At 44.4% G+C, this 27,992-nt stretch overlaps 1 protein-coding gene and 1 long non-coding RNA gene across 3 annotated transcripts in view; one reads left to right on the top strand and one right to left on the bottom strand.

Moving 5' to 3' along the window:
- Nucleotides 1–23,455, top strand: part of TGM5 (transglutaminase 5) — a 31,161-nt gene extending 7,706 nt beyond the window's left edge. Inside the window, exons 4-13 of one of the 2 annotated variants that reach the window (XM_077880822.1) lie at nt 2,262–2,380; nt 5,296–5,424; nt 6,001–6,178; nt 15,281–15,419; nt 16,078–16,181; nt 16,290–16,529; nt 20,226–20,579; nt 21,034–21,194; nt 22,601–22,734; nt 22,928–23,455. In XM_077880822.1, the coding sequence (XP_077736948.1) occupies nt 2,262–2,380; nt 5,296–5,424; nt 6,001–6,178; nt 15,281–15,419; nt 16,078–16,181; nt 16,290–16,529; nt 20,226–20,579; nt 21,034–21,194; nt 22,601–22,734; nt 22,928–23,081 (1,712 nt within the window). In that variant the 3' untranslated portion in view covers nt 23,082–23,455. Of the gene's footprint in view, nt 1–2,261; nt 2,381–5,295; nt 5,425–6,000; nt 6,179–15,280; nt 15,420–16,077; nt 16,182–16,289; nt 16,530–20,225; nt 20,580–21,033; nt 21,195–21,668; nt 22,735–22,927 lie in introns of those variants that run through there. The other variant, XM_077880823.1, reaches the window with a different exon arrangement.
- On the bottom strand, nt 54–27,456 carry LOC144303091 (uncharacterized). The gene is made up of 2 exons (XR_013370110.1): nt 27,137–27,456; nt 54–1,084 (listed from the first exon to the last, which is right to left on the bottom strand). It is a non-coding gene; the product is annotated as an uncharacterized LOC144303091 (long non-coding RNA).
- Nucleotides 27,457–27,992: the final 536 nt, after the last annotated feature.

Here is a 27,992-nt window from a genome sequence, read left to right as displayed (position 1 = left end):
ATTTATACATAGATGCATACGTGTGTGATTATATAATCATACCACAAATAGGATTATATAGTACATAGTATGCTTTACTTGCTTTTTTCATTCAACAATTCAATTTTGAATGCATTTTCCTATCAGTATGTTCTTTTTAATGGCTACAATTACTCCACTGTTTGGATACATCAAATGTTTTAAATTAGTCTCCTATTATGAGTGTTTTGGCTGTTTCCAGTTTTTGTCTTAGACGAACAAAAGTACAGGGAGTATCCCAGCATTACCTGTCCCACAATCCCTGTCATCTAAATCTACCTGGAGGCAGAGTAGTTATACAGACATACAGACACAATGTGGGCAGAATGAAAGACATGCCAAGAGGAAAGAATGGGAAGAAAGGCAGGAAGAGTTGAGAGTAGAGAACGGGCCTGGTGGGCTTTTGGGCAGAGGCCAGATTCAACAGTCTTACTTGTAGTTAGAGGATGTCCCCACCTTTTCCTCCCTTTCATCTCCCTGCTCCCCTAACCTTATCCCAAAGAGGCCAGGTGAGTCATACCAGAAACTGGCTGGGATCTAGCATCTCTAACCAGCTTCCACCACCTACAGCAAAGTATCACTGAGTGACCTAGAACTCTTACCCATCAGCCATATGAAAAGGCCCTGTCACTGGGTCAGGGAAGACAGTTGTCTGTCCCTCTCTTTTTCTATTTCTCCCTCTCCTACACACACCCCTGCTGGCCTCCAAGACAATGGGCTTCAGACTTGTATTGAGGTCTCCCTTGAGCTGTGAGGATGAAAAGTGATATCTGCAGGGCCTTTGTTTTTGAACCTGTGCTCCATTCAAGTGCCAGGGAGACTCAGTATGGGGCTAAAGATCAGTAGAGGCTGAAGTCAGAATCTGTGGCTACCCTACTGCCATGTCCACCATATTGGCTGGGGAGGCCCACCCTGCAGCTCAGGTCACTGCTAGCCTCTGCTATGAGGAGGGATGTGTGTGTTTTCAATCATGAACTCGCAGGTCTCACCACACTGGTGCAAGATCTCAGTAAAATGCATCTCCCCTAGGGGTCCTCTTCTATTGGCGTCCATACAGTCCATGAGGCTGAGGAAGCAAGGAGAGTACTTTTACCTAAGGGTTTGGTGGGGCCTCCAAACAGTTCCAAGACACTGCAGAGAGGACACCTGCCCCCATGGCCTCTCTTTGCTCATTCTCAACTTTAAAAAGATAATTTTTTATATCATGAAAGTAATATATGTTCATTCCAGAAAATCTGGAGAATACCAACAGGCAAAAAAGAAAAAAACCCAATTACTATTAACATCTTTCAGGATAGCCTTCAAAATCGTCTGCATAAATATGCTTTTAACAAACATCAATTCATGCTATAATATTATTACATAGCCCATTTAAACTTAATATATCACATGTAGATTTCAAAGCCTATACATACAATTTTGTAATCTTATATTAATGGTGTGCAGAATTCTGGCTATTTAACTAGCTCCCAAGAACCAGGCATTTAGGTTGTTTCCAGCTTTTCAGTGTTATAAACAGCATGAGCTAAACAGCTTAGAATCCAAATCTTTGTGTACTTCTTAAATACTGTCTTTAGGTTAAATTCCTACAAAAGGAATGAGGAGGTTAATGCGAACCCCTACATTCTGGTTTGCTCTTTTCCAATCAGGATTAGTTGAGTGAAGCAGAAAGATTATGGAATATGGTGTCATATGGACTCTGTTCAAATTTCACTGTACTTACATGTGATTTGGACATATTATCACTTTGAGCCTGTTCCCTCAATCTTAAATGGGGTCAGGATGTAAATGTGCTTTGTGAACCAAGGAATTCCACCAAAGGTAAATTTTTACTATTCAACTTCATATTTGTATCAAATGTGTGTTGTTAATGTTGAGGGATTATAGAAGGTGGTCTCTCCAAGAACCAGCCCCCTTCTGCCCATCTTGGTGTTATCCAGTGCTCTCCCCAGAGCTCTTTTTTTTTTTTAAGATTTTATTTATTTGAGAGACAGACAGAGCATGAGTTGGGGAGAGATGGAGGGAGAGGGATAAGCAGATTTCCCACTGAGGCCAGAGCCCTGAGCCCAGAGTGGTTCTAGGATCATGACCTGAGTAGAAGGCAGATGTTTAATGGACTGAGCCGAGCCATTCAGGTGCCCCCAGACCTCAGTTGTCATGGGACTTTGCCTTCTAGGAATGGGAATGGGGCAGGAAGGGCAAAATAACTTCTGTACTTTGTATTCTCCTACTCTAATTCCTAGAGGATTCTGTCTACTTGGACAGTGAACCCCAGAGGCAGGAATATGTAGTGAATGATTACGGCTTCATTTACCAAGGGAACAAGAACTGGATCCGCCCATGCCCTTGGAACTATGGACAAGTAAGTCTCAGTCCTACTCATGGTTCATGGGAAGAGGGGAGCAGGATTCTCCTCATGCAGAATTCACCCAGAACTGACAGATGGGAACAGTAAAGTGTGAGATGACACTCCAGGGAGCTAGATGAGCAGTTCTTTGCTGATCATGTCTGATTTGGACATCAGGATCTAAGGGTGAAGGGCAGCTAAAGGCATTCACCCTGAAATTTCATGAGTGTGATGATGAGGATGAAGGGACAATAGTGATGCTGGCCATGATGGTGTCTGGTTTTTGTTTGTTGAACTATTTCCGGTAGGACCCCATTTGCCTCTCTCACTTTATCTTCATCACCCAGGCCACAGACCCTAGGACCAGTTCTGTCACATTGAGGAAGCTTGTCCTGGAACATCTCAGCCAGAAGCCAGGTTGCTAAGCAGTGATGCATTTCCCTCTCAGGACCTATTGCCTCTTTGTTTTTATTAGATATCTTTTTCTTTTTTAAAAAAGGATTTTATTTATTTATTCATGAGAGACAGAGAGAGAGAAGCAGAGACACAGGCAGAGGGAGAAGCAGGCTCCATGCAGGGAGCCTGATGTGGGACTCAATCCCGGGACTCCGGGATCACGTCCTGAGCCGAAGGCAGATCCTCAACCACTGAGCCACCCAGGCATCCCAATTAGAATATCTTTTTCATTATAAAGTAACATATGGCTGTTTTTAAAACTTTACAAGGAAATGTTGCAAAAATGTGTACTTAGAACATGAAGGCCATGCTAAGCGCTGTCATCAGCATAGTGTATGTCCCTGTACATTTTGTTTTCTGTACATATTCTAAAACATGATTTTATTGTAATAATAGCATCATGTTAAACATGATGCTTTGCAACTCTTGCCTTCATGAAAGCTTGCCTCCCACATAAAGCTCAGCATACAGCAGGTGCCCCAGGAATTCCAGCACCAGGCCAGGGAAGAGGGTTCTCAAGGTTGAGTCTTAGCACCACAACACTGCTGCTGGGAGAAGATCAGCACTGCCTGCCAGATAGCTATTGGCTGGGAAATCCTGGGGCCCCTTGTGGAGCCTTGTGTCCATTTTATATGGGTTCCTCTCCTGGACGTGTCCAAATAAAACTCTAACACATGTGGCCTCAGCCATAACCTAGGCTCCCCAGGTAGCCATAGGCAAAATGAGACCTGGCAACTTCACCTGGCCCCAACTGACCTCCCCAGCTCCTCATTTGGCATGCACAAATGAGGATCTGGAGATCCCCTTGAGACAGGAGCTTACCATCATCTGTGAGGAACAGAAGTGAGCAGCTGCTACTTTCTGAGCCCTGGGTCCCTCCCTTTCTCTCTTCCTCTTGTTCAGTGGACTTACATTGAATACCTGCTGAGTGCCAGGCAGGGTGCTAGGTGCTAGGGAATATGAAAATGAATTAAATACTGTCCTTGAGCTCACAGTGAGTGGAGAAACAGTCACATAAGCAGGTCACTTACTATGCAATGAGAATTGCAAAGACTAAGATAGGCACAGAATGCTCTGGGAGCCCAGGGGAGGAGCACAGGGTTGGGTGTGGAGCTGTCAGGGAAACTTCCTAGGAAGGGAGATGCTCGAACTGAGTTAGCCAAGTGAAGAAAAGTGGGGAAAATATCCAAGGCAGAGGAAGTATGAGCCAAAACACAAAGGTGAGAAACAGTTTGATCTGCTGCAAGGGTTACAAGGAATCTGGTGTTGCTGGAGCAAAATTATGAAGGAGGAAGTATTGAGACATGAAGCTGGAGAGGAAGAAGGGGGCCAGATCAGAGAAGGTCTTATGTGGCTTATAGAGGAGGTTAGAACTCTGACTCTGAAGGCCCAGGGGCCTTTGAATATTTCAAAGCAGGAAAGTGAACTGATGAAACTGTCCCGTGGGGAAGATGGGTCATAGAAGCCTTCTTCTTCTTCTTTTTTTCTTTTTTTTAAGATTTTATTTATTTATTTATTCATGACACACACACACACACACAGAGAGAGAGATTGAGAGAGGCAGAGACACAGGCAGAGGGAGAAGCAGGCTCCATGCAGGGAGCCTGACATGGGACTCAATCCGGGGTCTCCAGGATCACGCCGTGGGCTGAAGGCGGCGCTAAACCACTGAGCCACCCGGGCTGCCCCATAGAAGCCTTCTAATCCTATTGTTGTCCTGTGGGAATATTACATGGGAACAAAAGCATTCATTTACTCCCATTCAACCATGGAGTTGAATGCATGGAATCCCTACTATGTGCTGGGCACTGTGCCAGGTCTGGAGCATAGAGTTGCAAGAACAGCTGGAGAGAGACAACGCATAGGCTCAGGCAGGGAAGACAGAATGTGGCTCCATCATAACTGAAGCTAAACCAGGCTTGGTTTAGGGAAAGCCTCAGATAAAATGGCATCCATGCCAAGCCCAAAGGACAAGTCGGCCTGCCTTGGGTGGGAAGTTTCCATACCTCACATGCTATTAGTCATTCCAGAGCCCAACTGAGTCACAGATGCCAATGGCAAGTTGGCACCAGCACCTGAGCAGTAGCTGCCAATGATGAGCTGGGTCAGCAGGTGGAGGTGGAAGATGAAGCAACATGGTTTTAGTAAGAACATCCCCTGGGCTCCAGAGTGTGGAGATTGAGAGAAGAAGAGGGAGAAAGAGACAGTTTAACCAGTCAGACTCACTGGAGAAAAACTCCAGGGATTTGATCTATAGGACAAACCAGGAGAGTTGTGACCCCAGAGCTCTCAGACCTTATACCTGCTCAGGAGGTAGTTCATGTCTGAGCTACTGGGCACAGTTACCTTCCAAATGGGTTTGCACTCCACAAACAAACCCCATTGGAGAGCTGGGTGGGGTGGGTCATGAATTTCTTTCCCTATCTACATGTGCCCATCATGGGTGCCTTGCCTCTCTGCATCTCCCCTTGTAGTTTGAAGAGAATATCATAGACATCTGCCTGGAGCTGCTAGACAAGAGCCTGAACTTCCAGACTGACCCAGCCACAGACTGTGCCCTGCGGGGAAGCCCTGTCTACATCAGCAGAGTGGTGTGTGCCATGGTGAGGTTGGCTCTGGCTCTGCCCACCCAGGGTATGTCCAAGGAGGGAGGAAGCTGTGTGTGGGGGATACTCACTCACAGTTGTTCCCTGCAATGGGGGATGAAGAGTCAAGAACAGAGGCCCTCTGGTAAAGCTAACTTGGCTGAGACTGAAAAAAAAAAATCTGGGCAACAGGTTTTCTCCGCTGAGCTCTGAATTAGCTGGGTATGGGCCATCACCTTGATTAATTTCAAATTGCCTGTTTTAGGGAAGGCCACGTGTAGCTCTGGTTTGGGAAATGGTCTTGTTTTTTCTAAATTTCCTTTGCTCTGAAGTATTGTTAAGAGCTCTCAGAGCAAGCTCTAGCTTTGCAAGGGGTGGGTAGAAATAGAATAATAAACAAACAGTGGAGACAAGTCAGAAGGGTCAGCTTCCCATCCTCACCCCTTCCCTAGCAAGGTCTGGAAATCCCCACATAAAATGAGATCAAAGAGTCCACTGTGTCTCAGGCCCAATGATCTTGCAAGGCAGCCCACACATCACATCTTGCTGAGGAAAAGGATGCTTCTAATGTGTCTATACATGGTTTCTCTTCAGATCAACAGCAATGATGACAATGGGGTGCTCAATGGAAACTGGAGTGAGAATTACTTAGATGGTATCAACCCTGCAGAATGGACCGGCAGCGTGGCCATCCTGAAACAATGGCATGCCACAGGCTGCCAACCAGTGCGCTACGGGCAGTGCTGGGTCTTTGCTGCCATCATGTGCACAGGTAGGAAGCGGAAACGGTCCCATGCAGAGAACCAAAAGTGTACTGGCTCATGTCTTAGTACTCTGAACCATTCTCATCCCAGGGAGCATTTCAAAGGAAGCCCCTTCTGTAAAACTGTCTCATCACTGACTTCCAGCATTCATGTATCTGGGCTTATTTTAGAGAATGGTCCTGAGGTAGAAATTGCACACTTCCTTGCTCTTCTCTTCCTTTGATTTTGGACAACCTAAGAGGCTGGTTAGAAATTAACTGGTCCAAGACAGGAATAAGATGAAAGGCCAAATAATTAGAAAACTTACAAACGGATTAGTGCTCTAAGCTAAGAGAGTGGTCTTGACATGGAAGGAAAGTGTGCATCCGAGTGGTAGTATGGGCCATGGGGCCAGAGCAAGATGATGGTTGAGGTAAAATGTTCAGCAGGCTTAGAGGCCTGACTCAGGCCAGGGAGGTAGGGGATGAAGGAAAACAGGAGGTCAGCTTTTCAGATAGGGAATAGATGCTACATGAGTAGAAGAAAAGCTAAAAAATATGTATGGGGGGCAGCACCTGGGTGGCTTAGTTGATCAAGCCTCTGACTCTTGAATTCAGCTCAGGTCATGATCTCAGGATCATGAGATTGAGTCCTGAGAGATGGGCTCCACACTCAGCAGGAAGCCTGCTTGAGATTCTCTCTCTCTCAAATAAATAAATAAACCTTTAAAAATTTATAAAAATAAAGTAAGTAAAAAATACGTATGGGAGAAAGAAAGTAGATGAAAGTTGATTTGCAGGTGGCAGGAGGAGCAAGCAGAAGAAAGAGGGGGGTAGTGAATCTTGAGGCAAATGACACCTGGAAATGAGTTACACATTAGGGATAGCAAGAGGAGGCCCTTTGCTTCACCCAGGGTCCAGCTTGTTACTGGTCCTGACCCTCACCCTGCCCCCCATGCCTAGGCCTGCTCTCAGCCTCTAGGCATCTGTATCTGTATACCTGACTTGGGTCATAGTCAGGAAATTCTTATTCTTGTTAGTCAGGGAAAGAGACCAAATAACAGCTCTTGCTCATAGGACTCTCTACTCCAACCCAGGGAGGCCAGCTCTGCTCACAATTTAGTGTTTATTGTGAGCTCAGACCTTTCATGTAGGAATTCCCTATAGGACAGGGGTGCCTGAGTGGCACAGTCTGATTCTTGGTTTCGGCTCAGGTCATGATCTCAGCGTCATGAAATAGAGCTCCGCTGCGTCAGGCTCTATGCTCCAAGGGGAGTATGCTTAAGATTCTCTCTTCCTCTGCCCCTCCCCACTGTGTTCTCAGTCTCTTTAATAAGTAAATAAGTAAATAAATACCTTAAAAGAAAGAAAGAAAAAAATTCCCTGTATGACAAAATCTAGTGCAGTCTGTGTGCATATATATATGTTAAGCCCACCTCTGGGCTCTTGGAGGAAGCCTAAAGACAACCCAGCTGCTGAGCAGCGAGTGCCAGGCCTCTGGCCAAGGGTACAGGATGTTCCTGTCAACACCCACAGAGGATGACTTCACATGGGTTGATGAGGAAGAAGTCCTGAACTCTTCCTCCACTGCAGCTGCAGAGCCTCATCAAAGCTGGAGGCGTTGATTGCCCAGAAGCAAGAAATCAGGAATTGAACAGCTTTGATACTTAGAGCCACAGAGATATGGGTAAACTGGGCCGTCTGAGTCATCCAGGGAGCAGGCACAGGACTGGCAGACCGAGAAAGGATCAGTCCTGTGCATGATGGAGAGGGTTCTTCTACATGGAAAAACCTAGAGACAAATGGGCAGGAGAGGGAGAGGACCAGGGCTTTGGTGTGGTTGTCTGGAACTGGGGGATGAGAGGGGTGGAGCCAGTGAATGGATATTATGCAACAAGAGCAGACCAATTAAAATGTTTATGAGAATCATGGCACTTTAGTGACCTGGGATGCAAAGGGTTGGGCAAAGTGGGTCAAATGTGGCTTGATCCAACTGCTGCTCAGGCAGTAGCAGTCTTTCCCAAAAGGGCCAACATGGTGTATATTAATAAATGTGTCTGTTTGAAAAACCTATTTATTCACCCAGTTACACTTAGTGAGTCCATATTCTATGCTAGGCACTGTGCTTTAAGTACTCTTGGATACAAAGATAGGTAAGACCCAGCCTCTATCCTCCACTAAAAGTTAAGGATTTATCAAATTTCTTAGCCCAATATAGCTGCCAAAGCATATTTATTAGTAGTATTATTATTTCACATTCACAATAGCTGACATTTACTGAGGACTTCTTTTGTGCCAGGCATTGTGCTAAAATTTTGGCAACCTGGAATAATGATGAGGCGTGTGAACTCTGGAAGTAGACTGCTTGGATTCAAATATCAGCACTACCATCAATTAGCTGAGTGGCTTTGGGCAAGTCACTTAACTTGTGCCCCAGATTTATCATGGGGAAAGTAATAGTACCTACTTCATAGGTTTATTGGAAGGATTGAAAGAATTCATATATGGAGAGTACTAACAATAAATAGTGCCCAGCTACAGTGGATGCAAATTAGATATCATTACCATCATTTTACAGATGAGGAAACTGAGGCTTGAAGTGACTAAGTGACTCTTGTCTGACTCAGAAATGCATTCTCCCCTATGCAGCACTGCCTCTGTTCAGAACTGCCTATTTGAATGTCAACATATTGGGGCACCTGGGTGGTTCAGTGGTTGAGCATCTGCCTTTGGTTCAGGTTGTGATCCAGGGGTCCTGGGATCAAGTTCTACATCAAATTCCCCACAGGCTCCCTGCTTCTCCCTCTGCCTATGTCTCTGCCTCTCTCTGTCTCTCATGAATAAATAAATATGATCTTTAAAAATAAATAAAATCTTTTTAAAACTTTTTAAAAATTAAAAAATAAATGTCAACATATTAACTTCAATTTCCTAGTAAAAAAATCACTAGAAGGAAAATTTGCATGCATCAAAAATGCACTTATAATTTTTGAACGGGCTCTTTCTTTGACATTCATTTAGTTGGCTGTTATTTTAGGAATTTCAGACAAATCTCTAGCCTACCTTTTCTGTACTCAGGGTTGGCCACCCACAGCTCTTAGTCATCAGGTTTTTCCTGTTCTAGCCATCCACTCCCTGTGACAGGGAACCTGGAGAGAGTTCCAACAGATACACCCCTTTCCCGCCACCGCCACCATTTGTTAGGGTTCTGAGGCTGGTTCTTTTACACTCTCCTTGCCCTTTTAAACTGCAGCTTTTTTTTCTGTATCCAAGGGCAGACTAATCTCCCAGTCCCTCAGTACTATTCCCTCCCCACTGCAGTTCACGGAGTTGGGGTGGGAGTTCCCTTAGTCACCATGTCTCCCTCTCTCTTACCACTCTTTATGTGGTCTCTAGCTTTCTTGTGCAGAAGCTGGTCAGTCAGCCCTCAGTTCTTCTTCAAGAGGAATTGCTCTATAAATAGTTACAGATTTGGCATGTCTGTGGAGGAGGTGAGTTCAAGGTCTTCCTCTGTCACCATCTTGGACCAGAACTCTTGAATTGTACACTTTACAAGGGTGAATTTTATGGTATGTGAATTATATCTCAATAAAGTTGGGTTTTTGCTTTTGTTTTTTTGGTTTTGTTTTCACTTTTATTATTTTTTATTTTTTATCTTCATAAATTTATTTTTTATTGGTGTTCAATTTGCCAACATATAGAATAACACCCAGTGCTCATCCTGTCAAGTGCCCACCTCAGTGCCCGTCACTCAGTCACCCCCACCCCCTGCCCACTTCCCCTTCCACCACCCCTAGTTCGTTTCCCAGAGTTAGGAGCCAGGCATCCTGGGAAGGTGCCTGGTCTGTTCCTAACCACAGCTGCATGGGGTGGGGAAAGGGGTAGCAATGACTTGGAAGACATGAATGTTGACTGTGAGCAGGTCTATGGGGCATGATCCCCTCCTCTGTAGACACCTGGGCCCAGGAGCCATGGTCAGAAAGGTGGTAGGAAATGAGGAGGCTGTGTTGGTTAGGGCTGGGCCGTCCTTTCTTCACGTAAAACTATGTCATGTGTATATCTTCCGTGTATTGGATCCCCACTTATGCCTTGTCTTGCATGTAGGATCCTCCGCTTAAAACTTTTTTGAACACATCTAAGCTAGATGTCATCTAAGATTTCTTCTCCCTTAGTTGTATAGTGGCTTCTATAAAGTACCTCATTATCTTCCTTTCAAATACAACTCTTGTTCCCATTGTTTTTATTGACCCCTTAGCTCTCAAAGAAGGAACCTCAGCCAAGGTCCTGGTGTATTATTTTGCCTCAACCTTTAGCTCAAACACAAATCTACTATTATTCCCCATTGATTTATGAAACATCTCAGATTGTGTGGAATGTTCCCTTAGCAGGCTGTTGGTTAATATATGGCTGGCACCTAGAAAAATGCCTGGCACATAGTTTTACATAATTGTTAGCTATTATATTTAGTCTGATACTGTTTTAATCTCAAACTGCTGGACTCCAGAGGTCTTGCTGGGTCTTGCTTATGAAGTGTTTCTACTCATCCCCTAAAACTCAGTTCCCCATCATCTCTATCACTTTTTTAAAATATAATTTCCTTCCTTTGTTCCATGGAATGTTTAGGGTTAAATTAATAATATTCTTCATTTCATAATACTTCTCATAACAGGTCTCCTTTAGGCCCCTCTTTAAAAAATTAATTTATTAATTAACTGGTTTTTCCTTTCTTATAACCCATTCCTAGTCTCCTCCCCTCATGACAGGGAAACATTTTGATGTAAATCAAAATTAATATGTAACAGTGTCTCCGAAAGTACTCTTACAAAAGAAAAAGTATATTTTTTATAGTGCAATATTTCATCCAGTAGGTTTTTTGTTTTATGTATTTTTCATCATTAAAAGTTCCATTGGGTCTTCTATCTTCCATTTCTCTTCTTATCTTCATGTTTTCCTTTACTTCCTTTTTTTTTTTTTTTTTTTTTTTTTTTTTTTTTTTAAGGTTTTCCTTTACTTCCTATAGAGCATTTTTATAATATTTAAAACAGCTGTTTTAAGGTCTTTGTCAGCTAATTCTATCATCTCTGACATTTCTAGATCTAGTTCTATTGATTGACATTTTTCCTGGTCATGAGTTATATTTTTCTGCTTCTTTACATGCCTGGTAATTTTTTAAGTAAACATTAATATTTTAAATATTATTTATTTTTTTGTTTTTAGAGAGGGAACGTGAGCAGGAAGAGGGACACAGGGAGAAAGAAAGAGAATCCACACTGGGTGTGGAGCCCAACATGAGGCTCAATCTCACAACTCTGAGATCATGACCTACACTCAAATCAAGAGTCAGACCTTACCTGACTGACCCACCCAGGTGCTTCTGTAGAAGACATTATTTTTGGAGCAGTTTTAGGATGCACTGTCATTGCAGACAATCAAGAACAGTTCTAATATGACCGTGTAAAGGTAGATCTGAAAAATCAAGACAATATAACTATCTTGGTTTAAGGAACAATTAAAGGCTTGGGAGGAGAAGATACTTTTACCATTTGGAAGCTTAATGGGTCCAGGGAGAAATTAAAAGATGCTAAATATTATCACTTTTAAATGCATCACTTCAACTTTATTAGCTGAAGCTTTGATGTGTTCTTAAGTATAAACCATGGAAATGTGACAGCAAAGCTGACCAAACATATTTTAACAAATTGGACTCTAACTTTCCACCAATTTCTCTTTTATAATGGGAGCCACACTTCCACATGGGGAGGAGGGAAAAGAGCTGGTGAGAAGACTTCATAGCCAGTCCTGAAACAGACTCCATGTTTTAATACACTATCAGGATAATGTCCATCACCAGTTGAAAATGAAGCTGCACTCCTTGATGACAGGAATGTCTTTCATTTTTGTGTATGAATCTAACATATGCATCTAACAATGGCCTGGTTAATCACAGAGGTTTGACACATATCACTGAATGAGTGCTGAATGGCTGCATAAGGAAATGTAATAATTCACGCAGGCAGTGTGATGTGGTGTGATATACCTTGGGAACTCTGCAGCCCTTTCCCGATTCTGATATCTTCTCCACCTTTTTCTAAGCATCACTGTGGGAGTATGCATGCATGTGTGTGCACACACACAAACACACACACACCTCCCTCTTATGAGGGACTCAGCTCCTACAAAATTATCAGTGTAAGAGTCACTTGAGTCTCATGTCAAACTGTGAGTCATTAGGACTGAGAGTCTGCAGAAACCTTATCCACAGGTTTCTGTGGATAATCCACAGAAACCTTAACCAAAGACCACTCACGTCAACATAAATTTAATGAGCATCTACTCTGCGCCCAGAACTGTGCTGGAAACAAAGCAATGCAAGAAAAGTGTCCTCTATGGGTCCTACTCTAGGGGGATTTTTAATCTGGCTGACAAGATAAGACAAATAAAGGATATCACAGAGAGCTCCATCCAGTGATGAAATATGTAGCACAGGTGACCAAGATTAAGTGAGAGCATGATAAGGGAGGCTAATGTGGCATGAAGTAGTCAGTAAAAACTTCACCAAGAAAGGTACATTGAGAATGAGGTGTCTCCAGGATGCCTAGTGAAGTTGCAGTGGTACAGCTTGTCACTAGAAGCATGGCGATGCTTTAATCAGAAAAATGTGGGCTTAAGTCCTGCCTTGGCTTCTTCTTTCTACCTTGTGACCTCAATCTTTCTAAGCTTCGGGTTACTTCTCTTACTCCTCTTTAATGTGGGGATAACCACAGGGTTGTGGAGATGATTAAATGAGATAATGCCTATGCAGTGCTTGGCACTGTGCCCAGCACTACAATGATGATGATGATGTTGTTGGCTGGCAAGGAAGATAAGCTTGACGGGGATGTGTTTGGAAGCAAGAAGGTTTCCATGCAGACTCAAGATTCAAATTCAGGAGTGTGGGCACACAAGTGAGAGATGAGTCCATAAAACAAGATGAGCTCTTTGTGGGAGGACAGTGTGAGCAGGACAGAAGGAGCAAGACCACAGGAAAAATGTATGCATACAACTTCATGCAGATCTGAGCACTGTTAGCCACCCCTCACCCTAGTAAGATGTGGAAGCTAAAGCCGAAGCCTCATTCCCCATGTAAGCAACCATTCTAGTCCCACCGTGGCTTCACTGGGACAGGCTATTGTCCCCCATCCCAGGCCTCTCACAAGCCACAATGAGGACTGAGTGAGAACAGATCAGTGCAAATCCATTACCACTCAAAGTTTACACTCTATGGACAGTCAAACTTGATACCCAAAGCATAGCACACAGGCATTATGGTAGCGCTGTATGTCAAGTCAGAAATCACCAAAATGGACAAAAGATTCATGAGACATTCATTCACCCCTCCAGCAACGATGCGCCAAATTTCTGCAAAATAAGTCTGGCTCTCTGTTGTTAATGGCTGTATAATGATAAAGATGAATATCACACAATCACTGCCCTCAAGAGAGCAGGCTCGTAAACAAATCTCACAAACATGTGCTTTGTCTAATAGAGAACTCCAGAGTACTGTGAGCATAATGGCCTGTGTTCAGGTGGGAAAGGTCCAACCAGCCTTGTTGAGCAGGAGCTGACACCACCTTCAAGTGGCTGTTCAGAATTCACGAGTCAGGGTGAAGAACGGATTTTTGCTTCCTCCTCCCCCTACCCACTACTCCTTGGCACCTTCTCTTATTACCATAATGTTACCCACCCTCCTGACTGTAATCTTAGCATAAATGTGTTCAATACAATGCTCCCGAGCCACCTGAATGCTCTTTCCTTACTCCTATCTCATGTTCCTTTAGTGGCAGTTTTTCCAACCTTCACCCTCTCCTCTGAGGCTGTCCTGTGTTACCTCCACCTACAATTCACCTGTCAGCTCTGCTCACTCCCTGACCTCATTCCTTGGCCTGCACAGACCTGCCACTCCAGGAGAACTTCAGGTTTCCCTTTGGGCTTCTCTCCTTTCTGTTCTGAGTTATATCCAGAGATGTGTCCCCACCCTGACCTGGAGAGGCTTGGTGCCAATATTTGATCACATAGGAAAATACTTGATATGTTTAATAAGGTGAAAATACTAGAGCACTGAACTGTATGCATAATATTGGGAAGTGGGCTCAGATTTGAGTACAAGCTTAGCAGTGAAATCAGTATTTGAGTGATAGGTCTGCAACTTCCTAGCTGTGCAACTTTGGCCAAAATTGCCAACTTTTCTTAGCCTCTGATTCTTAATCTTTAAAATGAGGATAATAATAGCAGCTTCTGTGTAGAGTTGTCCTGAGGCCAACTTAGCAGCATGCCTGGCAGGTATTATTATTATTATTATTATTATTATTATTATTATTATTATTATTATATTGTTATTATTGAGTGGGGTGGCCTGCCAATCAATGCTGGATTTGAGGGGAGAGAGTCTCCAGAGCATTGGTGGAAGGATGGGCTGGGGTATATTGCTGTACTTAAAGAGTACAGAATGGGGAAAATATGGCAGGGGACAAAGCAAAGAAGTTGGCTGGCAAAGAGAAGAGATGCCTTCTCAGGAATAAAAACAGTATTGTACTTTCTTTCTAGAATTTCTCTATCAAGTACAAAATCTTACTTTTCTAAGCTTTTGCTACAGTTTCCTTTCTTTTCTGCCTTCCTTTGTGATGCTTTCCTTGATAAGCTTCCAAGACAATCTACCTATGAAAAGGGGGGAATCCAAGCCACAGACCTCTTTGTCTAAGTATCTGATGGTTTGAGCCAAAATTCTAGCTATTTCGCTTGAAGATGGAGATTCGTGGCCAGGGGACAAGTGAGACCAAGTGAGGCTACTGAGTCTTGCCAAAAGAGGTGTGCCTGTCCCATTCCGCTTGCAGGCAGGGAAACTCACAACTTTTTTGGCCCTGGCATTGCTTATCTGACCAACCAGAAGCCTAACCTTTGCACAGAGTCTCTCCCATGAGCCCCAGAGAGGAACTCAGAAAGGCAGGGAGAGAGGTTGGCAATATCATCAACCCATTGCCCCAGACAGCTCCTGACTGGTCCCGCAAGTACCAAATGAATGGTTTCTTGCACCCAGGGAATCCATAGCATTCTTAAATCCACAGCCCACAGGAGATTTATTTGCTCTTTCTGCAGTGATGAGGTGCCTGGGGATCCCCACCCGTGTGATCACCAATTTTGACTCTGGCCACGACACAGACGGAAACCTGATCATAGATGAGTATTATGACAGCACGGGCAGGATCTTGGAGAATAAGAAGAAGGACACTGTCTGGTGAGAGACCATCTTTCCATCTCTTTCCAAGGCAAACCCCTCCAGCAGAGAGTGGGGCAGGCCCACAAGCCTTCTGCCCTCTCACACCCCCCTCACTTACACCAGTCCTAGGGCTCTGTGTCCCCAACTCGAAGGCTGAAACACAGTGGAACACAAAACCTATTCTGAGTTTAGAATCCTCATATCACAAGAGCTTTCTACTCTGGGTGCAGTTTCTATTTGCATCATTCATTTGTCATCTTCTTCATTTAATATCAGCCTTTAGCTCTGACCGCAGGAAAGCCTGAAGCCTCACCTCCAGACACACCACGAGTGCCTCTGTCAGCAGCAGCACACACAAGAAAGGGCCAGAGGACCTTTTGGGGAGAGAGAGTGAGAGATTTTTAACTTCAGGGAAGTTTTAACTTTTAACTTTTAACTTTAACTTTAGGGAAGCCTTCACTCTCTATTCACAGAAAAAAGTTCTTTTCTGAGCAAGTTGGGCCTCACAGGAGGAAGAGCTGCCACCCCCTTACCCATAGAGGTTTGAAGGCCCAGGGTACACTAAATCTGTCTTTCTATTTGCCCACCGTCCCCTGCCTTGCTCTGGAAAGAACACAAGCACTACAGACTCTCCCTTAGCATCATTTGACCCTGATTCCTCTGGCTTCTCCTTTAGGAATTTTCACGTGTGGAATGAGTGCTGGATGGCTCGAAAGGACCTCCCTCCTGGATATGGAGGCTGGCAGGTGCTGGATGCCACACCTCAGGAGACAAGCAATGGTGAGGCTATCCAGAAAAAAAGGTGGAACCCATTCCCACAGAAACTGCCCTTGCCCCTGCCTGACCCTGCAGCAACAGCCTGGCCCATTGTAACTCTTCTGTTCTCAGGCCTCTACTGCTGTGGCCCTGCCTCTGTCAGAGCCATCAAAGAGGGAGAGGTGGATCTGAACTATGACACAGCCTTTGCCTTTTCCATGGTGAATGCAGACTGCATGTCCTGGCTTGTCTATGGAGGGAAGGAGCAGAAAATTCACCGGGAAACGAATACTGTTGGCAATTTTATCAGCACCAAGAGCATTCAAAGCAATGAGCGAGATGACATCACGGAGAACTACAAATACATAGAAGGTATGACTGAGCCAGCCCCTGCCAGAGTCCAAGTCTATGAACACCTTCCCCAGGGAACCTCCCGCCAGCTGGGACAGCCCTCTGGGGAACTAGAAGGAATCTGAGGGACAGATCCCAGGTCTTATGCCTCCTCATTTTTAAGGTCCCAGTTGAGATGCTCTCATTGCCTCACTTCCTTGTGCCCACCGCCACCCCACATCCCACAGGCCAGTGAGCATCCTTCAGAAGATGTTCCCAATGACCATAAGGCCACCGACGGGCATCCTACCATATGAATCCTTCACTGCTGCCTTCCTGAAAAGTTAGCCTCCTTCTCAAGATGGGAGGGGATTTAGTAAACCCTATTCTATTAATTTAATGAATTTTATTTAACATATTTTCTAATTAACTTTGTTTTATTGAGTTTTTGGAGGACAATACAGACCACCAACCAGTACTCAGGCCAATATAAGGCCGAATGTTTAGTCCGACACCTGCCCCTGCTGAGAGGTGGGCGACCTGGAAGAGGCCCCTTACTCAAGTTAGCAGGGGCAAATAGGCAACTACAGTAGTCAGGCGTGAACACATTCCCAGAATTTGAGGAAGGTCAACCACTGGATTCAATCACCATGGAGCCAAGTGAAAAATATACAGTCTATGAGGACCAGAAGCTGGGCAAGGAGTAGGAGCTGAGCAGGAGTGAATCAGAAAAGGAGGGGAGTGGCAGGTAGCTGAGCAGTTACTGGGAGTGCTGAAGAGTAGCATCTGTGGTGTGTCTGTATGGGCCTTGGGGACCCACAGAGAAGCTCTAGAATATAAGCCTATGAAGGGGTTTACCAGTGCACCTGAGTGGCTCAGTTGGTTAAGCACCTGCCTTGGGCTTGGGTCATGAACCCCAGGACTTGGGAACAGGCCCTGCATCAAGCTCCTTGCTCAGCAGGGAGTCTGCTTCTCCCTCTTCCTCTGCCTGCCACTCCCCCTACTTGTGCTCGCTCTCTCTCTCTCTGCCAAATAAATAAATAAAATCTTTTAAAAAATAAAAAAAAAAGGAAGGGTTTTTACACAGTGAGAGGCAAGCACTGAACACAGCCCAGCCTGCTGTTAGTCATCCCCTTCATCTCCATCCACTCTGGGGTTACCTTGGTTGGGGTGCCCAGGACAGATCCTGAGGCAAGGATATCAGGATGGGTGGTTTATCTGTGAGGCCATCCAGGAACTACTGGAAGGAGAGTGAGCAAGTGAGACAGGGGAGGGAAGAAAGCCAATGCAGGGTGCCTTGTCCAGCCAGTTAGGAGCACAGGCAGCTGGAGCTCAGCTCCTGCAGGGGAGCTTTATGAATGTTGCCAGGGAAAACACTTTTATTTGCTAAATATGGCAACCCTATCAGGGATTCAGTGTCAAGTGTAGAACACCACCACAGATCTATCCCACCCAAGAGGCAAGGGGGCTAGGCTATTTATCCCCCAACTCCTGTCAAGCAGGGACTGAGGCCCTGACTCCTTGGGGTGTCAAGTCCCTAGTACTTCAGGCCTGTTCCATGCATAGTCTATGGCAGCTCTGGTAACAAAGAAAGCCCTAGACAAAGAGTAGAAGGTGCTAGAATTTGAATGTAGGGCATGTGGGCACTGAACTGGTGAGTGCCAAGGGGATGTGAGTAGGCATTGCAGCATTTGCTAGAGATCCTGGGATTCCACTGTAATCTTGGGGGTTTGGAGTTATATGCCTGTGGGCTTGAGAGTGCTATTCAGTCGGGCAGTATCTGATCTTTTCCTACTCAGCCTGACAGGATCTGAGGATAGAACAGACCACATGTGAGCTAAATCTGATCCACATCTCCCTGGGCCAACTCTTGCTGAAGCACGTGTGTGGATCCTCTTCTGCCTGGAACCAGGCTTAGAATGACCCCCAGAGCAAGGAGATAAAAAGTGGCGTCTGTCTGGGGAAGATGTGGGGATGCTCTGAAGGGGTGGGACAGACTCTGAGGGCAGTGAGTGCCAAGTGAACACAGCTGCTAGGATTATTAGGGAAGCGTGGGTGAGTAGTCCTGCGTATCCTGGCCACAGTATCATTCCAGGACTGAAGCCAAGCCTCTCTGGAAACTCCGATTGCCTGAATTTTACTTTACTTTAATTTACTTTAATTCAATTTTATTTTCTCTCCTTTCTTTTCCCTTCCTTCTTTCCTTCCTTCCTCTTTTTTTCTTTGTCTTTCTTTTCTCTCTCTCTTTCTTTCTTTTCTTCCTATGGCTTCTCTCACCTTCATGCCCAGGAATTTGTCTACACCTGGCCAATTGTTTGGTTCTAGAACAGGAAATTACACTGTGCTGCTGTCTTTAAGAGGCTTACTCTTCTCCATTTGTGGGCCTTTGTCTTTCCCCTGGGGGAGGCAGGATAGAGTCTAAGGGTTGGAAGCATGGATTTTTGTGTTGGGCACATTTCATTTCCACCTGGATTCTGCCCCTTGCAAGTTGTGGGACTTGGACAAATGACAGGGCCTCTCTGAGCCCCATTTTACTCATCTGGATGAATTCAATTTTGTTGGTGAGGACATGGTGAATAAGGAACCCTTGTGCACTGTTGATGGGAATGCTAGCTGGTACAGCTTCTGTGGAAAACAGTATGGTGGTTTCTCAAAAAATTAAAAATAGAACTACCATATAACCCAACAATTGCACACTTGAGTATTTGAAGAAAACTAAAACACTAACTTAAAAAGATACATGCGCCCCTATGTTTGTTGCAGCATTTTTTATAATAGCCAAGCTATGGAAACAACCCAAGTGTCAACTGATGGATGAATGGATAAACAAAATGTGGTATATAATTGAATATTATTCAATCACAGAAGACAATGGAATCTTGCCATTTGCAACAATATGGAAGGAACTTGAGGGCATTATGCTAAGTGAAATAAGTTAGACTATGACAAATACTGTACGATTTCCTCTTTTATATGTGGAATCTAAAAAAAGAAAAGAAAACAAGTTCATAGATACAGAATATAGATTGCTGGTTACAAGAGGCAGGGGGGTGGGATGGGAGAAATGGGTAAAGAGAGTCAAAAGGTAAGAAAACAAATAAATGAATAAAATAGTGCTAGTGATTTAATAAAAATAGTTCTAGGACTTTCATGGTACCAAAGAGAAGGTCCAGAGGGTCCTCCCTGTCTCTACTGGGGATACCATTGTCACATGGGCACTGCTAAAAAATATTCATACTCAATAAATAGTAACAATACATCCCTCTCATGGTTGATGTGAGGATGAAAGGTATGAAATACTTTGCAAAGCTGACACTTAAAAAGCACCTGATGAGGGGCCTGCTGGCTCAGTCGGTTAAGCATCTGCGTTCTGCTCAAGCTCAGGTCCGTGATCGCAGGGTATTGGGATAGAGCCCTGCATCCCATCATACTGCATCCATTGAATGATCTCCCTGTTGAGGGGGGAGCTTGCTGCTCCCCCTGGCCCTCCCTGCCCTCATGCACGCTCACACATACCCACATTTGTGCTTACCCTCTCTCTTTCTCAAATAAATAAATAAAATCCTTAAAAAAGAAAGAACGGAAGAGAGAGAGAAAAAAAGAAAAGAAAGTACCTGATGAAGAGTAGGGAGTGTCTGTTATTAGAAATGGGGGTTTTAACAGTCCTGCAGTGTTCAGCCAAGGCTTACCTCCCAGGGTCAGCCTGGCCTACACCTGGTGCTATCGCTGCCCTTCCAGGTTCCCCCCAGGAGAGGCAGGTGTTCCTGAAGGCTCTTCAGAAGCTGAGGGCTGGAAGGTCTGAGGACCCCCATCACGCATCCACATCCATGCCACTGAGCGAGGACAGCCTTCGGAGGCTACATATGCCTTCCCTTCAGCCCAGTGATGTTGTCCAGGTCTCCTTGAAATTCCAGCTGCTTGCCCCACCCCACATGGGCCAGGACATAAGCTTTGTCCTGCTGGCCCTTAACATGTCATTCCAGTTCAAGGACCTCAAAGTGAACCTGAGTGCCCAGTCCCTGCTGCATGATGGTAGCCCGCTACTCGCTTTCTGGCAGGACACAGCCTTCATCACACTCTCTCCTGAAGAAGGTATGTGCTCTGGGTATAGGCATGAGGACAGCCTGTGTACACAGAGTGGGTTATGGAAATGCCAGTAGGAACAACCCAGATAAAAATGTTCTGGGGACAGGTCCCTGTGATACCAGTCTTCCTAAATCTCCCCTTTGGCACAGATTCCTTCTTCCCTCCTTTCTCTTCTTCCTCCTCCATTCCCTTTACTACTCCAAGGAAGGGAGCCTGATTTAGTAGGGAAAGCCTGATCTTTGGAGGCATCCAGAACTTGGTTAGAACCTCGATCCATCCATTTACCAGGAGAATGACCTTGCGGAAACCATTTTGCCTCTCTACCTGAAAACCTAATATCTGCTTCACTGGGGCTCAGTACATGTTAGTTCCTTCTCCAAAGAAGGATCCCTCCAGATCTAACCCAGGCCTAGCTGATTTTCCCAGCTACTTTCACCTCATCTTTTTGTTTTCTCCCTAGCAAAGACCCATTCCTGTAGAATTCCCTATTCCCAGTATAGCCAGTACCTGTCAACAGACAAGCTGATTCGCATCAGTGCCCTGGGTGAAGAGAAGAGCAGTCCAGAAAAGATCCTGGTGGACAAGATCATCACCTTAGCCTATCCAGGCATCATAATTAATGTAAGTTGTCTGGGGGGCTCCTAGGGATCTGGCTGGGGTTGGGGGGAATGCAGCCCTCCAAGACTCTGTTCAGAAAAGCAGTCTCTCTTTTCCACTGCCTCTTCTAGTGTTCCCAAGTACCTTCCTATTGGGAACGTAAGGTTCATCTGAAAACACTGGACAAGATGTCCATACTCTTGCACCACTAAAGTCTTATGGGTTGGGGCACCTGGGTGGCTCAGTGGTTGAGCATCTGCCTTCAGCTCAGGTTGTGATCCCGGGTTCCTGAGATTGAGTCCTGCATCACGCTCCCAGCAGGGAGTCTGCTTCTCTCTCTGCCTATGTCTCTGTCTCTGTCTCTGTCTCTGTCTCTCTCTCCCTCTCTCTCATGAATAAAAAAATAAAGACCTTATGGGTAGACCTTGAACAGGTGCTATGGAAAGGACAGGAAGAGATCTCTTTCTTGTGCCACCTCCCACTGTTGGTCTTCCCCAGGGTCAACATGAGGAACTATGAGCTCCAGTGGAAGGAACCTCTATGGGGAGAAGAGCACTGCCTGAGATCAGCTCAGATTTGATTTGCCACCTCTTAGCCATGCATTCCTGGACAAGTCCCTGGGCCTCTGCTTCGGGAACTGTCAAATGAGAGGATTAGACTAGCTGGCCTCTGAGGACACCATCTGCTGTGACATTCTGTGGTCCTCTGAGTGGGAAGACTTCATGGGTCTCATCAGTATTGTTTCCCCAAGGCCAAGCAGCCTCCTGGACCCTGTCAAATGAGCCTGTGGGACCCCTGGTGGGGTGCATCCAGCAAGCCCAGCCACTGGAGTCTTCTTTTAGGGAGGGTATCCAAAAGTACCTCCAGGTTTCCTGAAGCTACTTCCATCTCTCTATGGCCTTGAATATTCCATTGCTCTACACTCACCTACTGGTGTGAAAAGAAGTGAGCCCATTATGTTAAGAGGGAGAAAAGGAATGTAGTAGACTTGCAATAAGAAAGTGCCAAAGAAGATTCTATCCACTCAAATTATGCATGAGAATCCTTTGGGATTATTTTACATTCAGATGAAAGCCTTGGAGCAGAGATAACATTACTAGAGTATCCAATTTATCAGATTTTTCCATATTCTGGGTTGAGGGATATAAAATATTTTATACAAACACCTATGAATGTAGAAATGAATCAAAGTTTTACATAACAATATCTTTCATGATGTACGCTGATATTTTCATCTGTTTTGTTTTTAAAAAACATTAATGACAACGTATCAAGTTGGTCTTAACCCATACCTAGAAAAACATGTGCCATAGAAATCCAGCTCTTCAGGAAATAGATCTGAAGAGAAATGCTGTCTGTAAATGTTTGATGAATTGGAGAATGAGATTAATCTTCTGCTTCCTTCTTCTCCTCTGGATCGCTCTGTTTAGGTTTTAGGAGCTGCCATTGTGAACCAGCCACTCTCCATCCAGGTGCTATTTTCAAACCCCCTCTCAGAGTACGTTGAAGACTGTGTACTAACTGTGGAAGGAAGTGGGCTCTTCAAGAAACAGCAGAGAGTCCTGTGAGTGCTGGTAGTACTCAGCCTTCACTCCCATCTTATCCTGGGGTTTTCACTAGCCTTCTTTCTGGTGATGGGCACCCAGGCCAATCTCTGAGAACACCAGGGAAGGAAAGCCCTGGTTGCTGAGTGGAAAAGAGCTTTGGGGTTCTCATAATACCCATGGTCTTCTAAAATTCTCTCTTCTCTGCTACAGCATTGGAATCCTCAAACCTCAACACAGGGCCAGCATCACTCTGGAGACTGTCCCCTTCAAGAGTGGCCAAAGGCAGATCCAAGCAAATCTGAGGAGCAACAAGTTTAAGGACATCAAGGGTTACAGGAATGTCTATGTAGACTTGAGGTTATAAATTCTGGAACAATGAGCTGGATGCATGGATTTTAAGCTTCAAGAGAAGGAGCACGTTCAAATGTAAGCTGTGACACTCCCCACCATGACAGAGGCTTTGCAGGGCTCCAAAGTAAGCAGCACAGGAGATGTCAGCGATGGATAATCCCCTGGGCCATTTGCACAGCTCCCCACGACTCTGATCAGAGCCCAGAAACTCTGTGGTGTCCAATCCAGAAGTGTGAGATAGCACAGAGGTCTGAGGACTCTGGTTGGGCTTGGCCATGACTTACTGCTCCCCCCTTAAACTGGCTGAGTAGCTCGCTGTCATTTTGTCACTGCAGTGGCTAGTGCCCTAGTCCCAATAAACTTCAATCCTTGTTCTCACCTCCTTCACACTCATGTAGTCATCACTTTCCCTGCAGCAATGCCCACATATTCCCTGGATGCTAAGAGTGTTCTATTGTTTCAATGCCTGAGTCCATTCAAGGCTGAATTACTGAGTGCCTAGTATGTGCCAGGCACTGTTCTGAATGTAGGGGAGAAAACAGTAAACAAAGCAAAGGCTCTGCCCCCATGGAGCTTACATTCTATGTAAGGAGGTAGGATACAGATAATAGACACGTCAACAGTTATTAAGATATTTACAGATGATGTGTCAGTCATGATCTGGTCAGGAAAACCAAAACCCTTGTAAACGTTTCTACATACTACCCACTCTCTTCATATCATGGGAAAAAAAACCTACAAGATCTCCCACTTGGCCTTCCTTTGAATCTCTTTCCATATCATATCCAAGATGTTCCTCTTAACAGTTCCAGCCTCTTGGCTTGAAGTCTGCCAGTGCATTGTGGTGCTGGATGGACCTGGAATGACCATGGTTCAGAGATAAAGCCAGTTGAATAATGCAGTGAAATAGATTTTTGGTAGGAAATGAAGTACCTTTCTATTGGTTGTAGCTTGTGTGCATGCTCTTTCTGTACACAAAGCAACTCCAATCATTGTCTCCTCTCAGAGGGACCTGATTTGTCATGGCACTGTGCCAAGTTCGAGATGGAGAAAGGCATGATGCACCTGCCCTCCAGGAACTAGCTACATGACTGAGACAGCCATGTTAGGCATATATTAAATGCACACACATTAAATAAATACTTCTATTATATATAAACAAAAGGGTAAGTGTAATTGATCAGAGGGAAAGAAAAGGGTATGGTGAGAATTACATAGCAGGTTGAGGTCCTATTAAGGAATAGGCTGAGAACTAGGAGAACCCTGACAGCAGGGGTCAGGAAGTAGCATATAATTATTTCATTCTGTAACTGTTGCCTAACAATCATGAAACATGTTTTCAGGAAAACGTTGTGGATGAGAACATCTTGCAGAGACAGTGACCTCTAAAGTACTTAGAACATTTCAACTACCACACCCTCAGACGCTTTCTTGAATCTTGACTTTAACACTACATTCATTAATTCTTTCACTTGGCAAATATTCGCAGAGTTTCTACTAGGGGCTAGGCCTGAGCTAGGCACTGAGGACACAAAAAGGACCAGTGCCTGTCCTCAACGACCTCAAGTCTAAGCATGTGGAGAATGAAAAATGAACAGGAGGTTATAACAGAGTGGTGAGAACTACTGTTGGAGTGAGTGTAGGGTGTTATGAGAGCACGAAGAGGGGCAGCTTGTCTAATCTTGGGATTGTGAGTCAAGGAAAGCTTCCTGGAGGGAGTGGCATTTAAGCTAAAACCTGAAAGACCGGGAGCTAGCCGAAGAGACTCAGGGTCCAAGGGGTTGGGGTCGAGCAAAGCAGTCAGGAACTGCAAGTCAGTCAGATAGCTAGAGATCAGAGCTGGAAGAGCTAAGTAGCAGGAAAAAGTAAGGCTAGAGCCAAGGGATGAAGAGCTTCAGTCAGGGAGTCTATAAAGAGTTTGGACAGTGATCACCAGTAGGCATATGTTTCCTCTAAGTCTTGGATCATAGTCATCGCCTGCAATGTAAGTGTTTAAAGTAGTTTCTATTTTGCAGAGCTGAGCAAACTTCATGTGATTGGAGATTCACTTAAAGGACAAATAGTTCTCCACCCTTGTCTGTCATAGGAGCTTGCAATTCCCATTGGAGTCATTCCTCTGAGCTAAAGCCTTCCCTGAATGTCAAGGTTGTCTTTCAACTATTTATTTAACATTTACTGAGTACCTATGTACTGAATTTTCTAGGCCCAAGTTACAGAGCAATAAACAAAGATAACAAGGCAAAGGATTTGAATAGACATTTCTCCAAAGATGATATACAAATGGCCAAAAAGCATACAAAAAGATGCTTAATATCATTAATCATGAGAAAAATGCAAATCAAAATTACATTGAGATATTAAAAGTAAATGCCACACAATCCAGTGATTCCACTCCTGGAATTAAACTAAACTAAAATGTTAGTTCAAAATGATATATCCACTGCTATGTTTATTGTAGCATTAGAGTCAATAGCCAAGATATGGAAGCAATGTAAGTGTCCATCCACACACGAATGTATAAAAAGATATCACACACACACACATACACACACACACACACACACGCAGAGAGGAATATTATTTAGCCACAAAAAAGAATGATATCTTAACTCCTTGTGACAACATGGATGGACCTAGAGAGGATTATGCCAAATGAAATAAGTCAGAGAGAAAGACAAATACCATATGGAATCAAAGAACAAACAGACAAAGCAAACAGAACCATAAATAGAGAGAACAACCTGATGGTTGCCAGAGGGGAGGAGAGTGGAGAAATGAGAAAAATGGGTGAAAGGGAGTGGGAGATACAGGTTTCTGGTTATGGAATGAATAAGTCACAGGAATAAAAGGTACACCATAGGGAATATAGCCAACAGTATTGTAATAGCATCATGTGGTGACAGATGGTAGCTACACTTGTGGTGAGCATAGCATAATATAAAGACCTGTCCAATCTCTATACTGTACTCCTGAAACTAATGCAACATTGTATGTCGACAATACTTCAAAAAAAGCCCTACACCGAGATATTGCCTTATACCTATTAGGATGGCTATTAAAAGAAAAACAGAAAATAACAAATACTGGGGGGAATGTGGAGAAATTAGAATTCTTGTGTATTGTTGGTAGGATGGTAAAATGGTGCAACCAGTGTGGAAAACAGTATGGCAGTTCCTCAAAAAGTTTAGGATAGTACAACCATATGATTCAGCAATCCCACTTCTGGGTATATTATGCAAAAGAATGGAAAGTGGGGGGTCGCCTGGGTGGCTCAGCAGTTGAGTGTCTGCCTTTGGCTCAGGGGGTGGTCCTGAGCCTGAGATGAAGGGGCAAGGAAGAGTTGTAGTTTAATTGGTACAGAGTTTCAGTTCTGCAAGAGGGAAAGAGTCAGAGTCTTGAGATCTCTTTCACAACAATGTAAACATACTGAACACTACTAAACCGTATACTTAAAAATGGTTAAGGGATCCCTGGGTGGCGCAGCGGTTTAGCGCCTGCCTTTGGCCCAGGGCCTGATCCCGGAGACCCAGGATCGAATCCCACGTCGGGCTCCCGGTGCATGGAGCCTGCTTCTCCCTCTGCCTGTGTCTCTGCCCCTCTCTCTCTCTCTCTGACTATCATAAATTAAAAAAAAATGGTTAAAATGATTCAGGCGCCTCGGTGGCTTGGTCGGTTAAGTGTCCAACTCTTGATTTCAGCTCAGGTCATGATTTCATGGTCATGTGACTTAGTCCTGCTTTGGGCTCCGCACTGAGCATGAAGCCTGTTTAAGATTCTCTCTTTCCCTCTGCTCATCCCCTTCATCCCTACACGTGCCCATGTGTCTGCTCTCTCTCAAAAAAAAAAAAAAAATTTAAGATGATAAGTTTTATGGTATGTGTTTTCGACTACAAAAATGTTTTTCTATGCTGTTCTAACATTTACAACTTTGTTAGATACAAAGTAATGATAACAATAGCGTCCATAACAATGTCAGCAGGAATAAAAATATCCATTGATTGCCTAAAAATAAACAAACAAGCAAAACCGGATTTCAGTCTTTGTAAGTGTTGGTCTATTTCCTATTACCTTTACTCCTGGGGAACAGTCCTTCAGGGGTCCCAACTGAAAATCCCGGGGTGTTTCTTGGGAACCTTCATTCCTGGTGACCGTGAAACTCAAATTTTTAGCCTCCAGTCTGTGAGATTGTCCGAAGATCTGCTCAGATTCTCAGGCTGTCAGCTACGTATTGTGAATCAGCAAGTGTCCTAAAGGGAAAAGTGGCATGCTGTCAGGCTCACTCCTCTGTGCTTCTCTTCTCCCTGAGATCTCAATCCTTCAAATCCTTCCTGCTTTGGTGCCTTCAGGCAGAGATTTGAAATATTTTATTCAGCTTTTCTGGTTATGATAAACAGGGGGTGATAATATCAAGCTAGATATTCTATCTAGAAGCAGAAGTTCTTGAGAGATTTTAAAAGAAGATTGAATAGAGAGACCTTCCTAGTGATAGTTTCAAGTACAGGCTAATAATGAAGTCAAATGTATGGGACCTGAGGTGGACCTGAACTGGACCTGACCTAGATCTGAGTCCAGTCTGTACCAAAAACTGTGAGATCTTGAGAAAGCATCTGATCCTGGGAGGCTTAGAATTAAATTTCTAGTGTATGGACACCATGTTTATAGGTAGGTTATAATGTGCATTTTTAGGCTCATTTTTGCTGTTTTACCTCCATCACTATTCATTGTTCATCTTTTGCATCATTTTAATATATGCTCTTTTAAAAAAAAAATTACACTCTGCCAATGTGCGGCTTGAACTCATGACCCTAAGATCAAGAGTCATATGCTCTATCGACTGAGCCAGCCAGGCACTCCAATATATACCCTTCTGAAACATCATGTTTTATTGTTAGTTGTCTTAAATTCTTTCTGGAAGGAGGCAGAA

The sequence above is a fragment of the Canis aureus genome, chromosome 32, assembly GCF_053574225.1.
Source record: "Canis aureus isolate CA01 chromosome 32, VMU_Caureus_v.1.0, whole genome shotgun sequence".
Classification (NCBI taxonomy): domain Eukaryota; kingdom Metazoa; phylum Chordata; class Mammalia; order Carnivora; family Canidae; genus Canis; species Canis aureus.
This window is presented reverse-complemented; position numbering and strand designations above follow the sequence as displayed.